The 14,645-nt window shown below is 40.9% G+C and overlaps 1 protein-coding gene across 3 annotated transcripts in view; it reads right to left on the reverse strand.

The window, feature by feature from the left end:
• lrrc47 (leucine rich repeat containing 47) overlaps positions 1-14,645 on the reverse strand; it is a 38,787-nt gene that overhangs the window by 12,910 nt on the left and 11,232 nt on the right. For all 3 annotated transcript variants that reach the window (XR_006309315.1, XM_043676319.1, XM_043676318.1), the window contains exons 3-5: positions 10,919-11,034; positions 6,568-6,670; positions 3,977-4,066 (exon numbers count right to left, since the gene is read on the reverse strand). Coding sequence is in view for 2 of the 3 variants with exons in the window: in XM_043676319.1 (XP_043532254.1) it covers positions 3,977-4,066; positions 6,568-6,670; positions 10,919-11,034 (309 nt within the window). In the remaining variant the exon portion in view is untranslated. The remainder of the gene's footprint in view (positions 1-3,976; positions 4,067-6,567; positions 6,671-10,918; positions 11,035-14,645) is intronic.

Consider the following 14,645-nt stretch of genomic DNA (forward strand, 5'->3'; position numbering starts at 1 on the left):
AGTCTCTTTTGTCCAGTATTATAATTAATGGAGTTTGCTATCCAGTTGTTTATATTCATGAATGATCTTCCTACAAAAGGAGACCACACAAAATATTTCATCTAAGTTCTTGCTAACAGAATTTCATTAACGGAAAAAGGTAAGGAAGAGAGAGGGAATAGATTTAGTATGAATGGGGAAAGATTTAAAAGGGACCTAAGGGATAACTTTCTCATGCAGAGGATGGTGCATTAATGGGAATGAGCTGCCAGAGGAAGTGGAGAAAGCTGTACAATTACAACATTTAAAAGGCATCTGGATGGGGACATGATTAGGAAGGGTTTACAGGGATATGGGCCAAATGCTGGCAAATGGGATTAGATTAATTTAGGATATCTGGTCAGCATGGATGAGTTCAACTGAAGGGTGTGTTTTCGTGCTGTACATCTCTATGACTCTAATTTATAAACAAAACTAAACAATAAATGATCAAGTTTTATTTTGGAGAAGAGTTCTGAAGTGATTAGGTGGAATGGAACATTTTACCATTTGGAGTCCATAAGAACATGAGGTTCTAGGACCAGAATTTGGCCATTTGGCCCATGAGTCTGCTCCATCACTCAATCATAGTCATCACCATTGCCTTTGTCAAGCGTATCTAGATCAGGTAGAACAAGTCCAGAGAGAGGAAAATATACATCAAGTCCAATTTGCTATGTTATACTAATTCAAATGATTCCAACTCCTGCACCACAATTGTTCATGAGCTGTCTGAGAGGAGCTGCTAAATTGCCAAGTTACAGACAGTCATATGTTGGGAGCAAGTGGTCATCAGGCACTGGACTGATACTGCCAAAGTCACACAATGAAAGACGGCAGGGAGGAGAGCGTTACACCCAGTCATCACTAGGCTCAAAGTCAGCTCCTTGAGTTAAAAAGACAGTCAGTGAATCATCCAAAACCACTGCCACCTTCAAATTTAACAAGTTTCTTTCTGAAGCCTTCTGAAGAACTGCTGTCTGAATCAACTGAAATCTTTTATCACTGAAATCCTTCCTCTCAGCTGGGATGTCACATCAGCAAAGACAATTAACAACTACCAAATTGCAAAATCATGGTGAGATTTTACTAAAAACTATAATCAGTGGATGTTCAAATGTAGCTGGTGATTTCACGCTGATCTCCTTGGGTACATCTCAACCACAAGAAGGAGTGATGCTGCAGTTCTGGTATCCATGTGGCTTGAATCTAAATCTGACTTTGGATTAAAGAGAGTTAAATTTCCTGGAGGAAGTAGCAGCATTCCAGTTTAGTTCATACTCAGGTTTAAAGGCTATCAAGTATATCACTGCAAAGTAGTTCAGGCTTTGTATCAATATCAAACAGGTAAGGCATTATAACACCAGATATTAATCACTCCTACCATGCATAAACTGTCCCTAAAAAAGCTGTGAAACACATTGGCCTTTCCCTTTAATGTTCCTAATCTAGAACAACAATGCAATATATAATCTTTAGAGACTCACTCTTCATTACTACATGCTATTCCTGGTTAACAGAGCATGGTGGTATAATACTTACATAATGGTACAAGCTACCCTTAGATAATGTGATTGAACAAAGGCTTTTTATAATTCAAAACTTGGATACAATACTGATTATCAACAGATTAAAACTACAATACAGGGGTTGAATTCCGTGCTGTAATAAAGCTGTCCAGCATGATGTGATGGAGGACTGCTTATTACAGGAGCTATTGAAATTTAAGAACTAAGCATTTTTGGTTGTTCATTATGAGATAATTAATAAATGGTAATAATTTTACAAGGAAGATACAAGTCTACACTTGTAGTCTACATTTCAAACTCACAATGAAAACTAGAAATTCATCTCTTTTATTCACTTGTGGAACGTGGATGTCACTGCTTGGGCCAGCATTTATTGCCCATCCCTAGTTGCCCCTTGAGAAGGTGGGGGTGAGCTGCCTGCTAAACCACTGCAGTCCATGTGCTGGAGGTAGATCCACAAGTTCCAGGATTTTGACTCAGCAATAGTGAAGGAAAGTAGATTTATTTCCAAGTTGGGATGGTAAGTGGCTTGGAGGGGAACATGAAGGCGGTGGCATTCCCATGTATTTGCTGCCCTTGTTCTTCTAGATGGAAGTGGTTGCAAGTTGGAAGGTGCCTTCGAAGGATCTTTGGCGAATTCCTGTAATGCACTTTGAATATAGTATACACTACCACTACTAAGCGTTGGTGGTGAAGAGACTGGATGCTTGTGGATGTGGTGCCAATCAAGTGGACTGGTTTGTCCTGGGGATCATTCAAGCTTCTTGAGTGTTGTTGGAGCTGCACCCGTCCAGTATTCCATCACACTCCTGACTTATGGTTTGTAGATGATTGACAGGCTTTGGAGAGTCAGGAGGTGAGTGACTCATTGCAGTATTCCTAGTCAATGATCTGCTCTTATAGCCACTGAATTTATATAGCTGGTTTAGTTCAGTTTCTGGTGAATGGTAAACCCCCAGGATGTTAATAACGGGAGATTCAATAATGGTAGCACCATTGAACACCAAGGGGCAACGATTAGATTCTTTCTTATTTCAGATGATCATTGCCTCGCATTTGTGTGGCATAAATGTTACTTGCCATTTTTCAGATTAAGCCTGGATAATGTCCAGGTTTGCTGTATTTGGACATGGACTGCTTCAGTATCTGAGGAGTTGTGAATGGTATCGATCATTGCACAATTTTTGACAAACATCCCTACTTCTGACCTTATGCTGGAGAGAAGGTCAATGACGAAGCAGCTGAAGGTGGTTGGGCCTAGGACATTACCCTGAGGAACTCCTGCAGAGATATTCTGGAGCTGAGATGACTGACCTCCACCAACCACAACTATCTCCTCGTGTGTCAGGTATGACTCCAAGCAGTGGAGAGTTTGACCTGATGCCCACTGATTCCAGTTTTGCGAGGGCTCCTTGATGTCACACACAGTCAAATGCAGCCTTGATAGCAAAGGCTGTCCCTTTCCCCCCCCCTCTGGAATCCAGCTCTTTTGTCCATGTTTGAACCAAGGCTGTAATGAGGTCAGGAGCTGAGTAGCCCTGGCAGAACCCAAACTGGGCGTCACTGAGCAGATTATTGCTGAGCAGGTGCTGCTTGATAGCTCTGTTTATGACATCTCCATTATTTTACTGATGGGGCAATTAGTGGCTGCCTTGGATTTGATCTGCTTTGTGTGTGCAGGACAAACCTGGGCAACTTTCCACATTGTTAGGTAAATGCCAGTGTTATAACTGTACTGGAAGAGCTTGGCCAAGGGAACGGCAAGTTCTGGAGCACAAGCCTTCAGTACAATTGCTGGAATCTTATCAGGGCCCATTGCTTTTGCAGTGTCCAGTGTCTCCAGCTGTATCTTGATGTCACATGGAGTGAATCAAATTAGCTGGAGACTGGTATTTGTGATGCTGGGGATCATTGGAGGAGGCCAAGATGGACCATCCACTCAGCACTTCTGGCTGAGGATTATTGTGAACACTTCAGCCTCTGAGTGTGCTGCAAAACAATGGACTCGCAAAGGGAGAGAGACTGGGGAAAGCCCACCCATTCACTGCTTCTGAAAACTTGCAACCTTTCTACAAAATCACTCACTCAGACAAGAGGCTGGGGAAATCCAGGCTGTCTGTAAACCAGGATTTTAAAAAAACCCGCAAACAAGGCTAGACAAAACAAACAAGTGGATTATTCAACGACAAAACTGACTATGCATAGGGACTAAATTTTAAGGCAAATATTGAAACAGCACAGAGTAAAACCTCCTGAAATACGTTATGACAAAGGATAGTACAGATTCAATGTGCAGTTGAAAAAGTCCCTTGACCACATGGAGTAAGGGTAATTACACTAAACATGTAACCAGTAGCTACAGCACAAAAAAACCCAAAACAAAAGTATCAATGGCTACATACAAATCCAAGAGGTTTCGAGTTACTCACCACAATCAAACGGTCCATCACATTTTTACAGGTCTGTAGGTTTGTGGAACTGGTTACTTCCAAGAACAGCTGACTGGTGGTTTTTCTAATCTAAAGATAAAAGAAAGTAATATAGAGCAACGTTAAAAATAAAACAGTACAACAGGGAAATAAACGTCTTGAGGGAAACTCTCAGACCCAAACGTTAATCCATGTTTGTTGTCTTTTTTTTTAAACAGATGCTGATTGTGTTGCTGTGAGTTTCCAACATTTATATTTTTTTGTTTGGAAAAATAAAGTCAGTATCAATCACATACCTGCAGAAAATAGAAACCTCAAAACGGCTGCTTCTTTACTCTAAAAGCATTGAATAGTGCAGTAATGTGTTTACACATGCTCTTTCAGAAACAAGACTTGCATTAGTAAAGGCCTTTTTACAATATCAGGACATCCCAAAGTGCTTTACAATCAATGAAATATTTTTGAATTTACTCACTGTTGTAATGCAGTAACACACCAGCCCCAATCTGTAAGCACCCACAAACAGCAATGTGATAAGCATCAAATAATCTGCTTTAGTGATATCGACTGGGGGATAAATACAGTTCAGGACACTGGGCTAGCTTCACTGCCCTTCTTCAAAGTAGTGCCTTTGATATTTCAACCTAACTGACAGTGCCTCGGTTTAATATCGCATCCAAAAGGCAGCACCTCTAACAGTGCAGCACTCTCTCAGTACTGACTAAGGCATCAGCTTTGAATTTGCTGTTGAATTCCTGGACCGAGAATTGAACCCACTATTTCTGACTCAAAGGTGAACATGCTACCAAGTGAATTATGGCTGAGACTAAATATTTAGACAAATATTCCATAAATTCAAGTATGTTACAACAGGATATTTTTCTTGGCTGTCCCAATAATTTATCATGAACACAGAATGAACCAGAAAGGTGGGGAAGGAGCCTAGTTTAATTACTGTGACAATAAATTAATCCATCTCCAGAGGGTGGTGATAGAACAAAAATAGATTTCAATGCCTAAATAGTGATAGAATTGATCATCTTTTAGTCAGGTTTCCTACTCATGATTATCATTTTGCAGTTCCCTTGGAGGTGAATGTGTGTAGCTTTTTGATGAAGACAACAAATGAGCTCAGATACAATGCATCACCAGACTCTTTTAGTTTAATAATACTCTTTAAGGAGCAGGTATGAGGGATCACTCTGTTCAGGTACCATACGGTGACTGAAATCAGTCAACCTGTTGTACAGTGTGGATACACTGTCTTCAGGAATGTCTTCATTCCATTCATTCAGTACCTTCTATAGTCAGCAATGGGTTAACATCTTCACAACTGAACATAAAACAACCTTTGTGTTTCAGTACTTTGCTTGTGCCAACCACATTAAGCGGCATTAAGCATTTGGGAACAGAACACTTCTCATGTGCCAAAATTGAGGACCACCAGTAAGGCACAGCACACTCAGCCATGATCACTGAGAAAATTCCAACCGTGTCAGTGTGAAACCTCTTCATTTCCTACATTGGTCATCTCTCTGAGTACAAGCACAATATTGACGGAGTAATCTTCCTGTGTTTTTATTATGATGGTCGCAGTTTAACAGTGGATCCCCATGAACAGGGAGGTGGAAGCCTCTGAATAAGTGACTAACCGAGTGGGAACAGCCAGGTCAGTTTTATTACATCAACCGTGACCAGAATGGTGACCAGTTTGTTGATTATCTCTCCCTGCTTGTCCCTCTCCAATATCAACACTTTGGTCAGCACCAGACCTGAAACACGTGTAGGAAATGAGTTGTTGTTTTGGAGACATTGCCACTCATTTGGCCTGGAATATTTCTGCACCAGTGAAAGCAGACAATCTTCCAGACATAGAGCTTTCTGTAGAAAAGGATAGTCTCTAACTGGTATCGGAGAGCTGCCAGAACTCTGAGCTTTGCCTCAGCAACTTCCTCTTCATTCACTACTAATGCCAGATAAAGATGATGTTTTTGGAGAACACATCACTACATTATACATCCATTAGTAGTGTCAGAACTGGGGAAAGGACATGAAGATCTTCAAGTTGCCATTTTCCAAATTTTTAAATTCTACTTTGAAAGTGACATCGGGACTGCTCTATGGTGATATGGGTTGTGGTATTGTTGATATAATTGCTCTTTTCCTTAGTTTGGTTACACACAGCAATCATAGTTACTTCCAATGACCATTAGGACAATAAAAAATATCGAGCATTGAGTAGTACAATTGTGCCATTACTCCAGTGCCATCTAAACTGATTAAAACTGTACAAATTCATTTCATTAAAGCTCCCTAAAAAGCTAACACATAGAGATTTATCAGATTAGATTTGGACTCTGGACCCATCTAAACTAATATCTAATCCATAGCTCATTGATGGCTAAACATATTCTCAACTTCATGACAAGTCTACGCACAAGAACAATGAAGTGTAATAAATGAGAAAAATCAATCTCACTTTGCTTACCATGTATGACTTGTCAAAATTTTTCTGAGGTTTCTGGAATGGAAACGCAACTATGACTCATCTTTGACCTCTTGCAAGGAACTATGGCTAATTATTAACTTACCTTTGTTTTGTCACTGTTTGTGATTGGTGGGAATGATATTACATGATCCTCTGCATCGACTAAACAAGGAAAATTTTCCTTTCCGTTAAGTAACTGGAGATACCTGGAAGAGAGAGAGAGATACTGGAATACATAGGCTTGTTGACTAATCTGTGATCAGGATATTATTTATTGTACATCATACTGAATGCATGCACACTATAATGGTGCAATTCTACTTTAAAGTCTCTACTTCTTAATAATACTTTAAAATTATCTTCTAAAATGCTGGCAATTTATCATTACATATTTTATGCAGTACAATGTATGTCAAAGTCCATGACTTGTTAATGGCTACTACCATTTTAACATTCTTTAAACACTTAAATTCTATCAGGAATTCTAAGCACAAAAATTCACTGACGACAGGATGAATTCAAAGTGTAATGTTCTTCATCATCCAATTGCTTGCCAATACTGAACAATGGATTTCATGATTTAACATTTACTGTTAAATGTGATCCAATTAACTTTCCTGCTAACATAATTTTACGGCAAGAATCAACTCATAGAGTCATACAGATGTACGTATGGAAACAGACCCTTCGGTCCAACCCGTCCATGCCGACCAGATATCCCAACTCAATCTAGTCCTACCTGCCAGCACCCAGCTCATATCCCTCCAAACCCTTCCTATTCATATACCAATCCAAATGCCTTTTAAATGTTGCAATTGTACCAGCCTCCACCACTTCCTCTGGCAACTCATTCCATACACGTACCACCCTTTGAGTGAAAAAGTTGCCCCTGAGGTCCCTTACACCTTTCCCCTCTCACCTTAAACCTTCTAGTTCTGGACTCCCCCACTCTAGGGAAAAGACTTTGTCTATTTACCCTATCCATGCCTCTCATGATTTTATAAACCTCTCTGAGGTTACCCCTCAGCCTCTGATGCTCCAGGGAAAACAGACCCAGCCTGTTCAGTCTCTCTTTATAGCTCAAATCCTCCAACCCTGGCAACATCCTTGTGAAATCTTTTCTGAACCCTTTTAGGTTTCACAACATCTTTCTGATAGGAAGGAGACCAGAATTGCACGTAATATTCCAACAGTAACCTAACCGTTGCCCTGTACAGCCGCAACATGACCTCCCAACTCCTGTACTCAATACTCTGAACAATAAAGGAAAGCATATCAAACGCCTTCTTCACTATCCTGTCTACCTGCGACTCCACTTTCAAGGAGCTATGAACCTGCTCTCCAAGGTCTCTTTGTTCAGCAACACTCCCTAGGACCTTACCATTAAGTGTATAAGTCCTGCTGAGATTTGCTTTCCCAGCACCTCACATTTATCTGAATTAAACTCCATCTGCCGCTCCTCAGCCCATTGGCCCATCTGATCAAGATCCTGTTGTAATCTGAGGTAACCTTCTTTGCTGTCCACTATTCCTCTAATTTTGGTGTCCTCTGCAAACTTACTAACTATACTTCATGCTCACATCCAAATCATTTATATAATGATGAAAAGTATTGGACCCAGCACCGATCCTTGTGGCACTCCACTGGTCACAGGCCTCCAGTTTGAAAAACAACCCTCCACCATCACCCTGTCTTCTACTTTTGAGCCAGTTCCGTATCCAAATGGCTGGTTCTCCCTGTATTCCATGAGATCTAATCTTGCTAATCAGTCTCCCATGGGGAACCTTGTCAAATGCCTTACTGAAGTCCATATAGATCACATCTACTGCTCTGCCCCCATCAATCCTCATTGTTACTTCTTCAAACAAATTAATCAATTTTGTGAGACATGATTTCCCACACACAAAGCCATATTGACTATCCCTAAACTGTCCTTGCCTTTCCAAATACATGTAAATCCTGTTCCTCAGGATTCCCTCCAACAACTTGCCCACCACCGACATCAGGCTCACTGGTCTATAGTTCCCTGACTTGTCCTTACCACCTTTCTTAAACAGTGGCACCACGTTAGCAAACCTCCAGTCTTCCGGCACCTCACCTGTGACTATTGGTGATACAAATATCTCAGTTAAGGGGCCCAAGAATCACTTCCCATGCTTCCCACAGAGTTCTCGGGTACACCTGATCAGGTCCTGGGGATTTATCCACTTTTATACATTTGATCCAATTCCTTTACAAAAGCCACGATTCAATTTGTCTTCACTACTCTCACTCTCAGGGAACACATTTTAGATCCTAACCGCTTATCTTCATGTTACAGTTGCTTTTCATCATAATACCATAAACCTGTTCCTTGATTTTTGGTCCTTTCACCAATGTGAAGAGTGTCTTCTCATTTACCCAGTCCAGACCCATCATGATTCTGAATATCTCTTTCAAATTTCTTTTTGACCTTGTCTCAAGGTGAATATTCGCAATTTCTCCAATCCTTCTTTGCAATGAAAGCCCTCAACCCTGGAACCATCTCCATAACTCTTTTCTGCACCCTCCCTAATGCTATCCAAAACACTACCTAACCAAAATGGCACACAGTACTCCAGTTCAGACCAAACCAATGTTTTGCATTAAGTTTAACACAACCCGGGTGCTTTTGTACTCTACACCCCATTGATAAAACCCAGGATGTCATATGCTTTATTAACCTGTTGATTATCTATTCACATATATGCACCCAGATCTCTTTGATCTTACACATTTTAGAATTGTACCCTTTATTTTAAATTGGTTTTCCATGCTCTTTCTGCCAAAATAAGTCATTTCACATGGCACAACTTTAAATTTCATCTGCTATTTGTCCATCTACTCCAACATCCCGTCTGTCCTTTTGAAGCTCTATACTAACTTCCTTATGATTCACATTGTATCCACATTTTGTACGCTTGAAGACTTTGAAATGATACCCTGTACATGAATGTTTATGTCATTAATTATGATATTGTTACACTTATAAATTGAAGATGTGTGTGTTTTCATTATGTTGAAGGGACAGTCAAATTGTTCAGGATATTGGTGTCTAAGCCCTAACCCTGGGTAATACCATCAGAAAATGGCAATTAATTTGTCTAAGTGAATCTACTAGCATTCTCGATTTCAATTAATTTAGAAAACAGTTTGCAGCCTCAAGTATTTAAAGTCATAGAGTATTCCAGCACAGAAAGAGCCCATCATGTCCATGTCAGCCATAAAACATCTATCTACTCTAATCCCATTTTCCACACCTGGTCCATATCTTTGCATAATATGGCACTTCATATAAAAAAAATTACGTTTTTAAAAAATGCTGTAATAGTTTCTGCCTCTACCATCCTTTCCAGATGCCCACCATACTCTGGGTGAAAGAAATTCTCCTCAAAACCTTCTGCCCTTTTAAATTTTAAATCTATGCCCCCTGGTAAATGACCTCTCCACTAAGGGGAACAGTTTATTCCCATTTATTCTATCTAAGCCACTCAATCAGTTCCTCCCCTCAGCGTTCTCTGCTCCAATGAAAATAACCCTGGCCTATCTGCTCTCTCTATGTCACTGAACTGCTCCATACCAGGCAACATCCCAGAGAGTCTCCTCTGCACCCTCACTAGTACAATTACATCCTCCCTATGTAAAAACCAAAAAAAACCTGTGCATGCTGTAAATCAGAAACAAAAACAGAAATTACCGGAAAAGCAATTTCAACCCGAAACGTTAACTCTCGTTTCTTTCCACGGATGCTGCCTGACCTGCTTAGCTTTTCCAGCAATTTCTGTTTTTGTTTCACATCCTTCCTGTAGTATGGCGACGGGAACTGCACACAGTACTCCAACTGTGGTCTAACCAATGTCCTATATAGCTCCACCATAACCTTCCAGCTCTTGTATTCCATGCATCACCAAATAAAGGCAAATATTTCAATTTATTTATTATTATTTATTTATCCAGTCATTAATTCTGTCATATACAATAAGGAATTTCTAGGTTCAATAGCAATTTTGTCCTGAATAAACTTTCATACTGGAGTGCTACAACTGACCTCAGCCTTCAGGAAGAGGGAATTTCTGTCCCTCAATAGTCCTTACAAGCCACCACTGAAAGATTATACACTTGAATATCTTCTAGGATTAGACATGGTTTCCAATAGGTTCCTATTTCTCTGAAGGACCTGATGGTGTATTGCACCCTATGGGATGGGAGCTGAACTGGAATTATTGCCCTCAGAAGAGCAAAAACGGAAAGTTCATTCGGCAGAGTTGATCGGTGTTACTTTCCAAAGTCCTGCTGTGCTTCAGATCCATTTCAAGGAGGTTGCTGCTATTAGCTCAAGTGAAAAGTTAGCAGCTGTGCAGTAATATTGGTGTATTTCAGTAAACTGTAAAAAGAACAAAGAGCCTGTATCACAATTAACGAAATGTACAACTAACTTATGAAGGCCAGAAACGTTCTGACGTTTCTTCTGTTTGCGTTGCTCATCAGCTTCCGTCTGTAATCGCCGTACCAGGTCTGCTGCCTTTATCTCTTTCCTTCCAAGTGGTGTAATCTAAAAGTACAAACAGAATTACTCAGTTATTGAGTGTCTTCATAAAGCTGGACCGTGATTAGCGGTTAAACTGAATGGAGTACTGCCTTGGGCACTTCAGCATAAAGGAAGGTCACAGGCGTGATGAAATCTTTCATTTCATTTTTGGTGACATTAACTGAACGTAACAGGACAATAAGGTATAGCAGCAGAGTAGGCCATTCGGTCCATTAAATCTGCTCCACCATTCAATGAGATCATGACAGATTTGATTATCCTCAACTCCACTTTCTTGCGTTTTCCCATAACCTTTGATTCCCTTCCTGATTAGAAATCTTACCTGAGCCTTGAGTATACTTAATGACCCTGCCTTGATAGCACTCTGTGGTAAAGAATTCTACTGATTCACTGCCCTCTGAGTGAAAGAGTTCCACCTCAGCTCTTACATGTACGAATCCTTACTCTGAGATGGTGCCCTCTGGTTCTAGTCTTTCCCACAAGAGGAAACAACCTTTCTGCATGTAACTTGTCAAGTCTTTTAAGAGTTTTGAACAGAACAGAAAAACAGATTTTCAATTTGCTTTTTAAGAACTTCATTTTTGGAATGGATCAGATTTTCAGCAAATGGAGTGAAAGGTGGTTAGCTTGAACAGAGGGCAAGCCCATTCTAAAGAAACCAGCTCAAAAACTTGTTTTACCTAACAAGTTGCAGCACTGAATAGCAATGATTGCATTCCTCAGCATTCATGCTCAACTCTCTAAAATACACAGCCTTAAAAAAACACATAAATCGAAATCCTCGGGACAGGCTCCTACACTCTCCACTCAGAGATGATTGTTGTTTTTCACTTTCTATTGTTGCACTATTCCTGGCTGTGCCTTCAGTTGCCAAGGCTCCAAGCTCTGGAATTTCCCCTTAAATCTCTCTGCCTCTCCACCTTCACTTCTTCAAACAAGTCAATAAAGCTGCTCAAGTGTGATCTTCCCTTTCAAACCCATGCTCACCACCACTATGTTACTTTTTCAGTTTTTGGATGTGTTTTCATTAAGTTCTGTGTAAGAATTCCATTATCTTTCCAACCAGGGTTACAAGAATTGGATTACAGTGCATTGCTGTTATCCTCTTTGCTTTTTTAGAAACAGCTCCTTGAGTATTTGTTTGGTGTATCTTTACACTCTAGTCTTGAGTGGACAATGGTGTGTGTGGGTGTTCCAATGATTTTATAGCTGATTAATAACCTCCTTTGAGTCAGGTGAATGTTTTGACAGTCATAGAATCCCTACAGTCTGGAAGCAGGCCATTCGGCCCATCAAATCCATGCCGACCCTGCAAAGAGCATCCCACCCAGACCCACCAGTTACCCTATCCCTGCAACCCTGCATTTCTTTTGGCTAATCCACCTAACCCACACATCCCTGGACACTGGGGACTACAGCATAGCCTATCCACCGAACCCACACATCTTTGGGCCATGGGAGGAAATCCACACAGACACAGGGGGAATGTGCAAACTCCACACAGACAGATGCTGGAGGCTAGGATTGAACCTAGGTCCCTAATGCTGTGAGGAAGCAGTGCTAACCACTGAGCCACCGTCCTGCCCCAATTTCTACATGGTTTTAGAGTGGGACATGAATCTGGAGCTTTCTGGCTCAGAGATCAGAGCTTTTATTTTCTTCACTCATGTGATGCGGGCATTGCTGGCTGGACCAGCATTTTATTGCTGTCCCTAATTGCCCTCGAGAACCTGATGGTGCACTGCCTTTTGGAACTGCTGCAGTACACCTGCTGTAGAATTAAAATTATTGTCACATGCACTCATATGAGTATAGTGAAATGTTTACAAATCATCACTTATGGTGCCATCTTACGTAGAAAGGTGCCTGGGTACAGATTCTTAAATACAAATCCTAAGGAAAATATTAGAAAAATACAGAAATTAACAAACAGTGAAATTCACAACTAATCTTGGAGGAACTGTTGGTCGAATTTCACAGCACAGAATCAGATAAGTTAATTGTTGTTTTAAGTCTGTCCAAGAGAAAGGCTGCAGTAGTGAGTATAGTGGATTCTTTCTTGATCATATGTTTTTGGAGATAAGTCTCTTGATTAAACTTAAAATATAAGCCATAGCTATTAATTTAACCTGGGGCAGTATTTGTAGAGGAACAAGACAGTGTTATTTTCTGGGTCTGTAGATTGTGAAGGAGCAAAAATGGCCTTTGCAGTGATATGTACTTCTTGTCAGATGTGGGAGTTGAAAGAGAGTTTAAGGGTTACTGCGGATTATATCTGCCATAAATGCTGTTGGATGCGAATCTTATCAGATCGAATGGATGAGACTGGCTCTAATGCAACGAGGGGTATGTCGGCTTCCAAGAGGTCAATTGTGTTAGGGGATTCTGTAGTCAGAGGTACAGACAGACGTTTCTGTGGCCAGCAGAGAAAAAGCAGAATGGTGTGTTATTTCCCTGGTGCCAGGATCAAGGATGTCTCAGAGAGGGTGCAGAATGTTCTCACGGGGGAGAGGGGCCAGCAGGAGGTCATTGTCCACATTGGAACCAACGACATTGGAAGGGAAAAGGTTGTGATTCTGAAAGGAGATTACAGAGTTAGGCAGAAATTTAAAAAGGAGGTCCTCAAGGGTAGTAATATCTGGATTACTCCCAGTGTTACGAGCGAGTGAGGGCAGGAATAGGAGGATAGATCGGATGATTGTATGGCTGAGGAGCTGGTGTATGGGAGAAGCATTCACATTTTTGGATCATTGGAATCTCTTTTGTGGTAGAAGTCACCTGTACAAGAAGGACGGATTGCACCTAAATTGGAAGGGACTAATATACTGGCAGGGAAATTTGACAGAACTGTTTGGGAAGATTTAAACTAGTAAGGTGGGGGGGTGGTACCCAGGGAGATAGTGAGGAAAGGGATCGGTCTGAGATGGGTACAGCTGTGAACAGAAGTGAGTCAAACTGTCAGGGAGGCAGGGACAAGGTAGGACTAATAAATTAAACTGCATTTATTTCAATGCAAGGAGCCTAACAGGGAAGGCAGATGAACTCAAGGCATGGTTAGAATGGGAATGGGATATCATAGCAATTACGGAAACATGGCTCAGGGGTGGACAGGACTGGCAGCTTAATGTTCCAGGATACAAATGCTACAGGAAGGATAGAAAGGGAGGCAAGAGGGGGAGTGGCAGTTTTGATAAGGGATAGGATTACAGCTGTGCTGAGGGACGATATCCCCGGAAATACATCCAGGGAAGTTATTTGGGTGGAACTGAGAAATAAGAAAGGGATGATCACATTATTGGGATTGTATTATAGACCCCCAAAGTCAGAGGGAAATTGAGAAACAAACTTGTAAGGAGATCTCAGCTATCAGAATAATAGGGTAGTTATGGTAGGGGATTTTAACTTTCCAAACATTGACTGGGACTGCCATAGTATTAAAGGTTTAGATGGAGAGGAATTTGTTAAGTGTGTACAAGACAATTTTCTGATTCAGTATGTGGATGTACCTACTAGAGAAGGTGCAAAACTTGACCTACTCTTGGGAAATAAGGCAGGGCAGGTGACTGAGATGTCAGTGGGGGAGCACTTTGGGGCCAGCGACCATAATTCTATTC

Source organism: Chiloscyllium plagiosum, chromosome 34, assembly GCF_004010195.1.
Source record: "Chiloscyllium plagiosum isolate BGI_BamShark_2017 chromosome 34, ASM401019v2, whole genome shotgun sequence".
Taxonomy (NCBI): Eukaryota; Metazoa; Chordata; class Chondrichthyes; order Orectolobiformes; family Hemiscylliidae; genus Chiloscyllium; species Chiloscyllium plagiosum.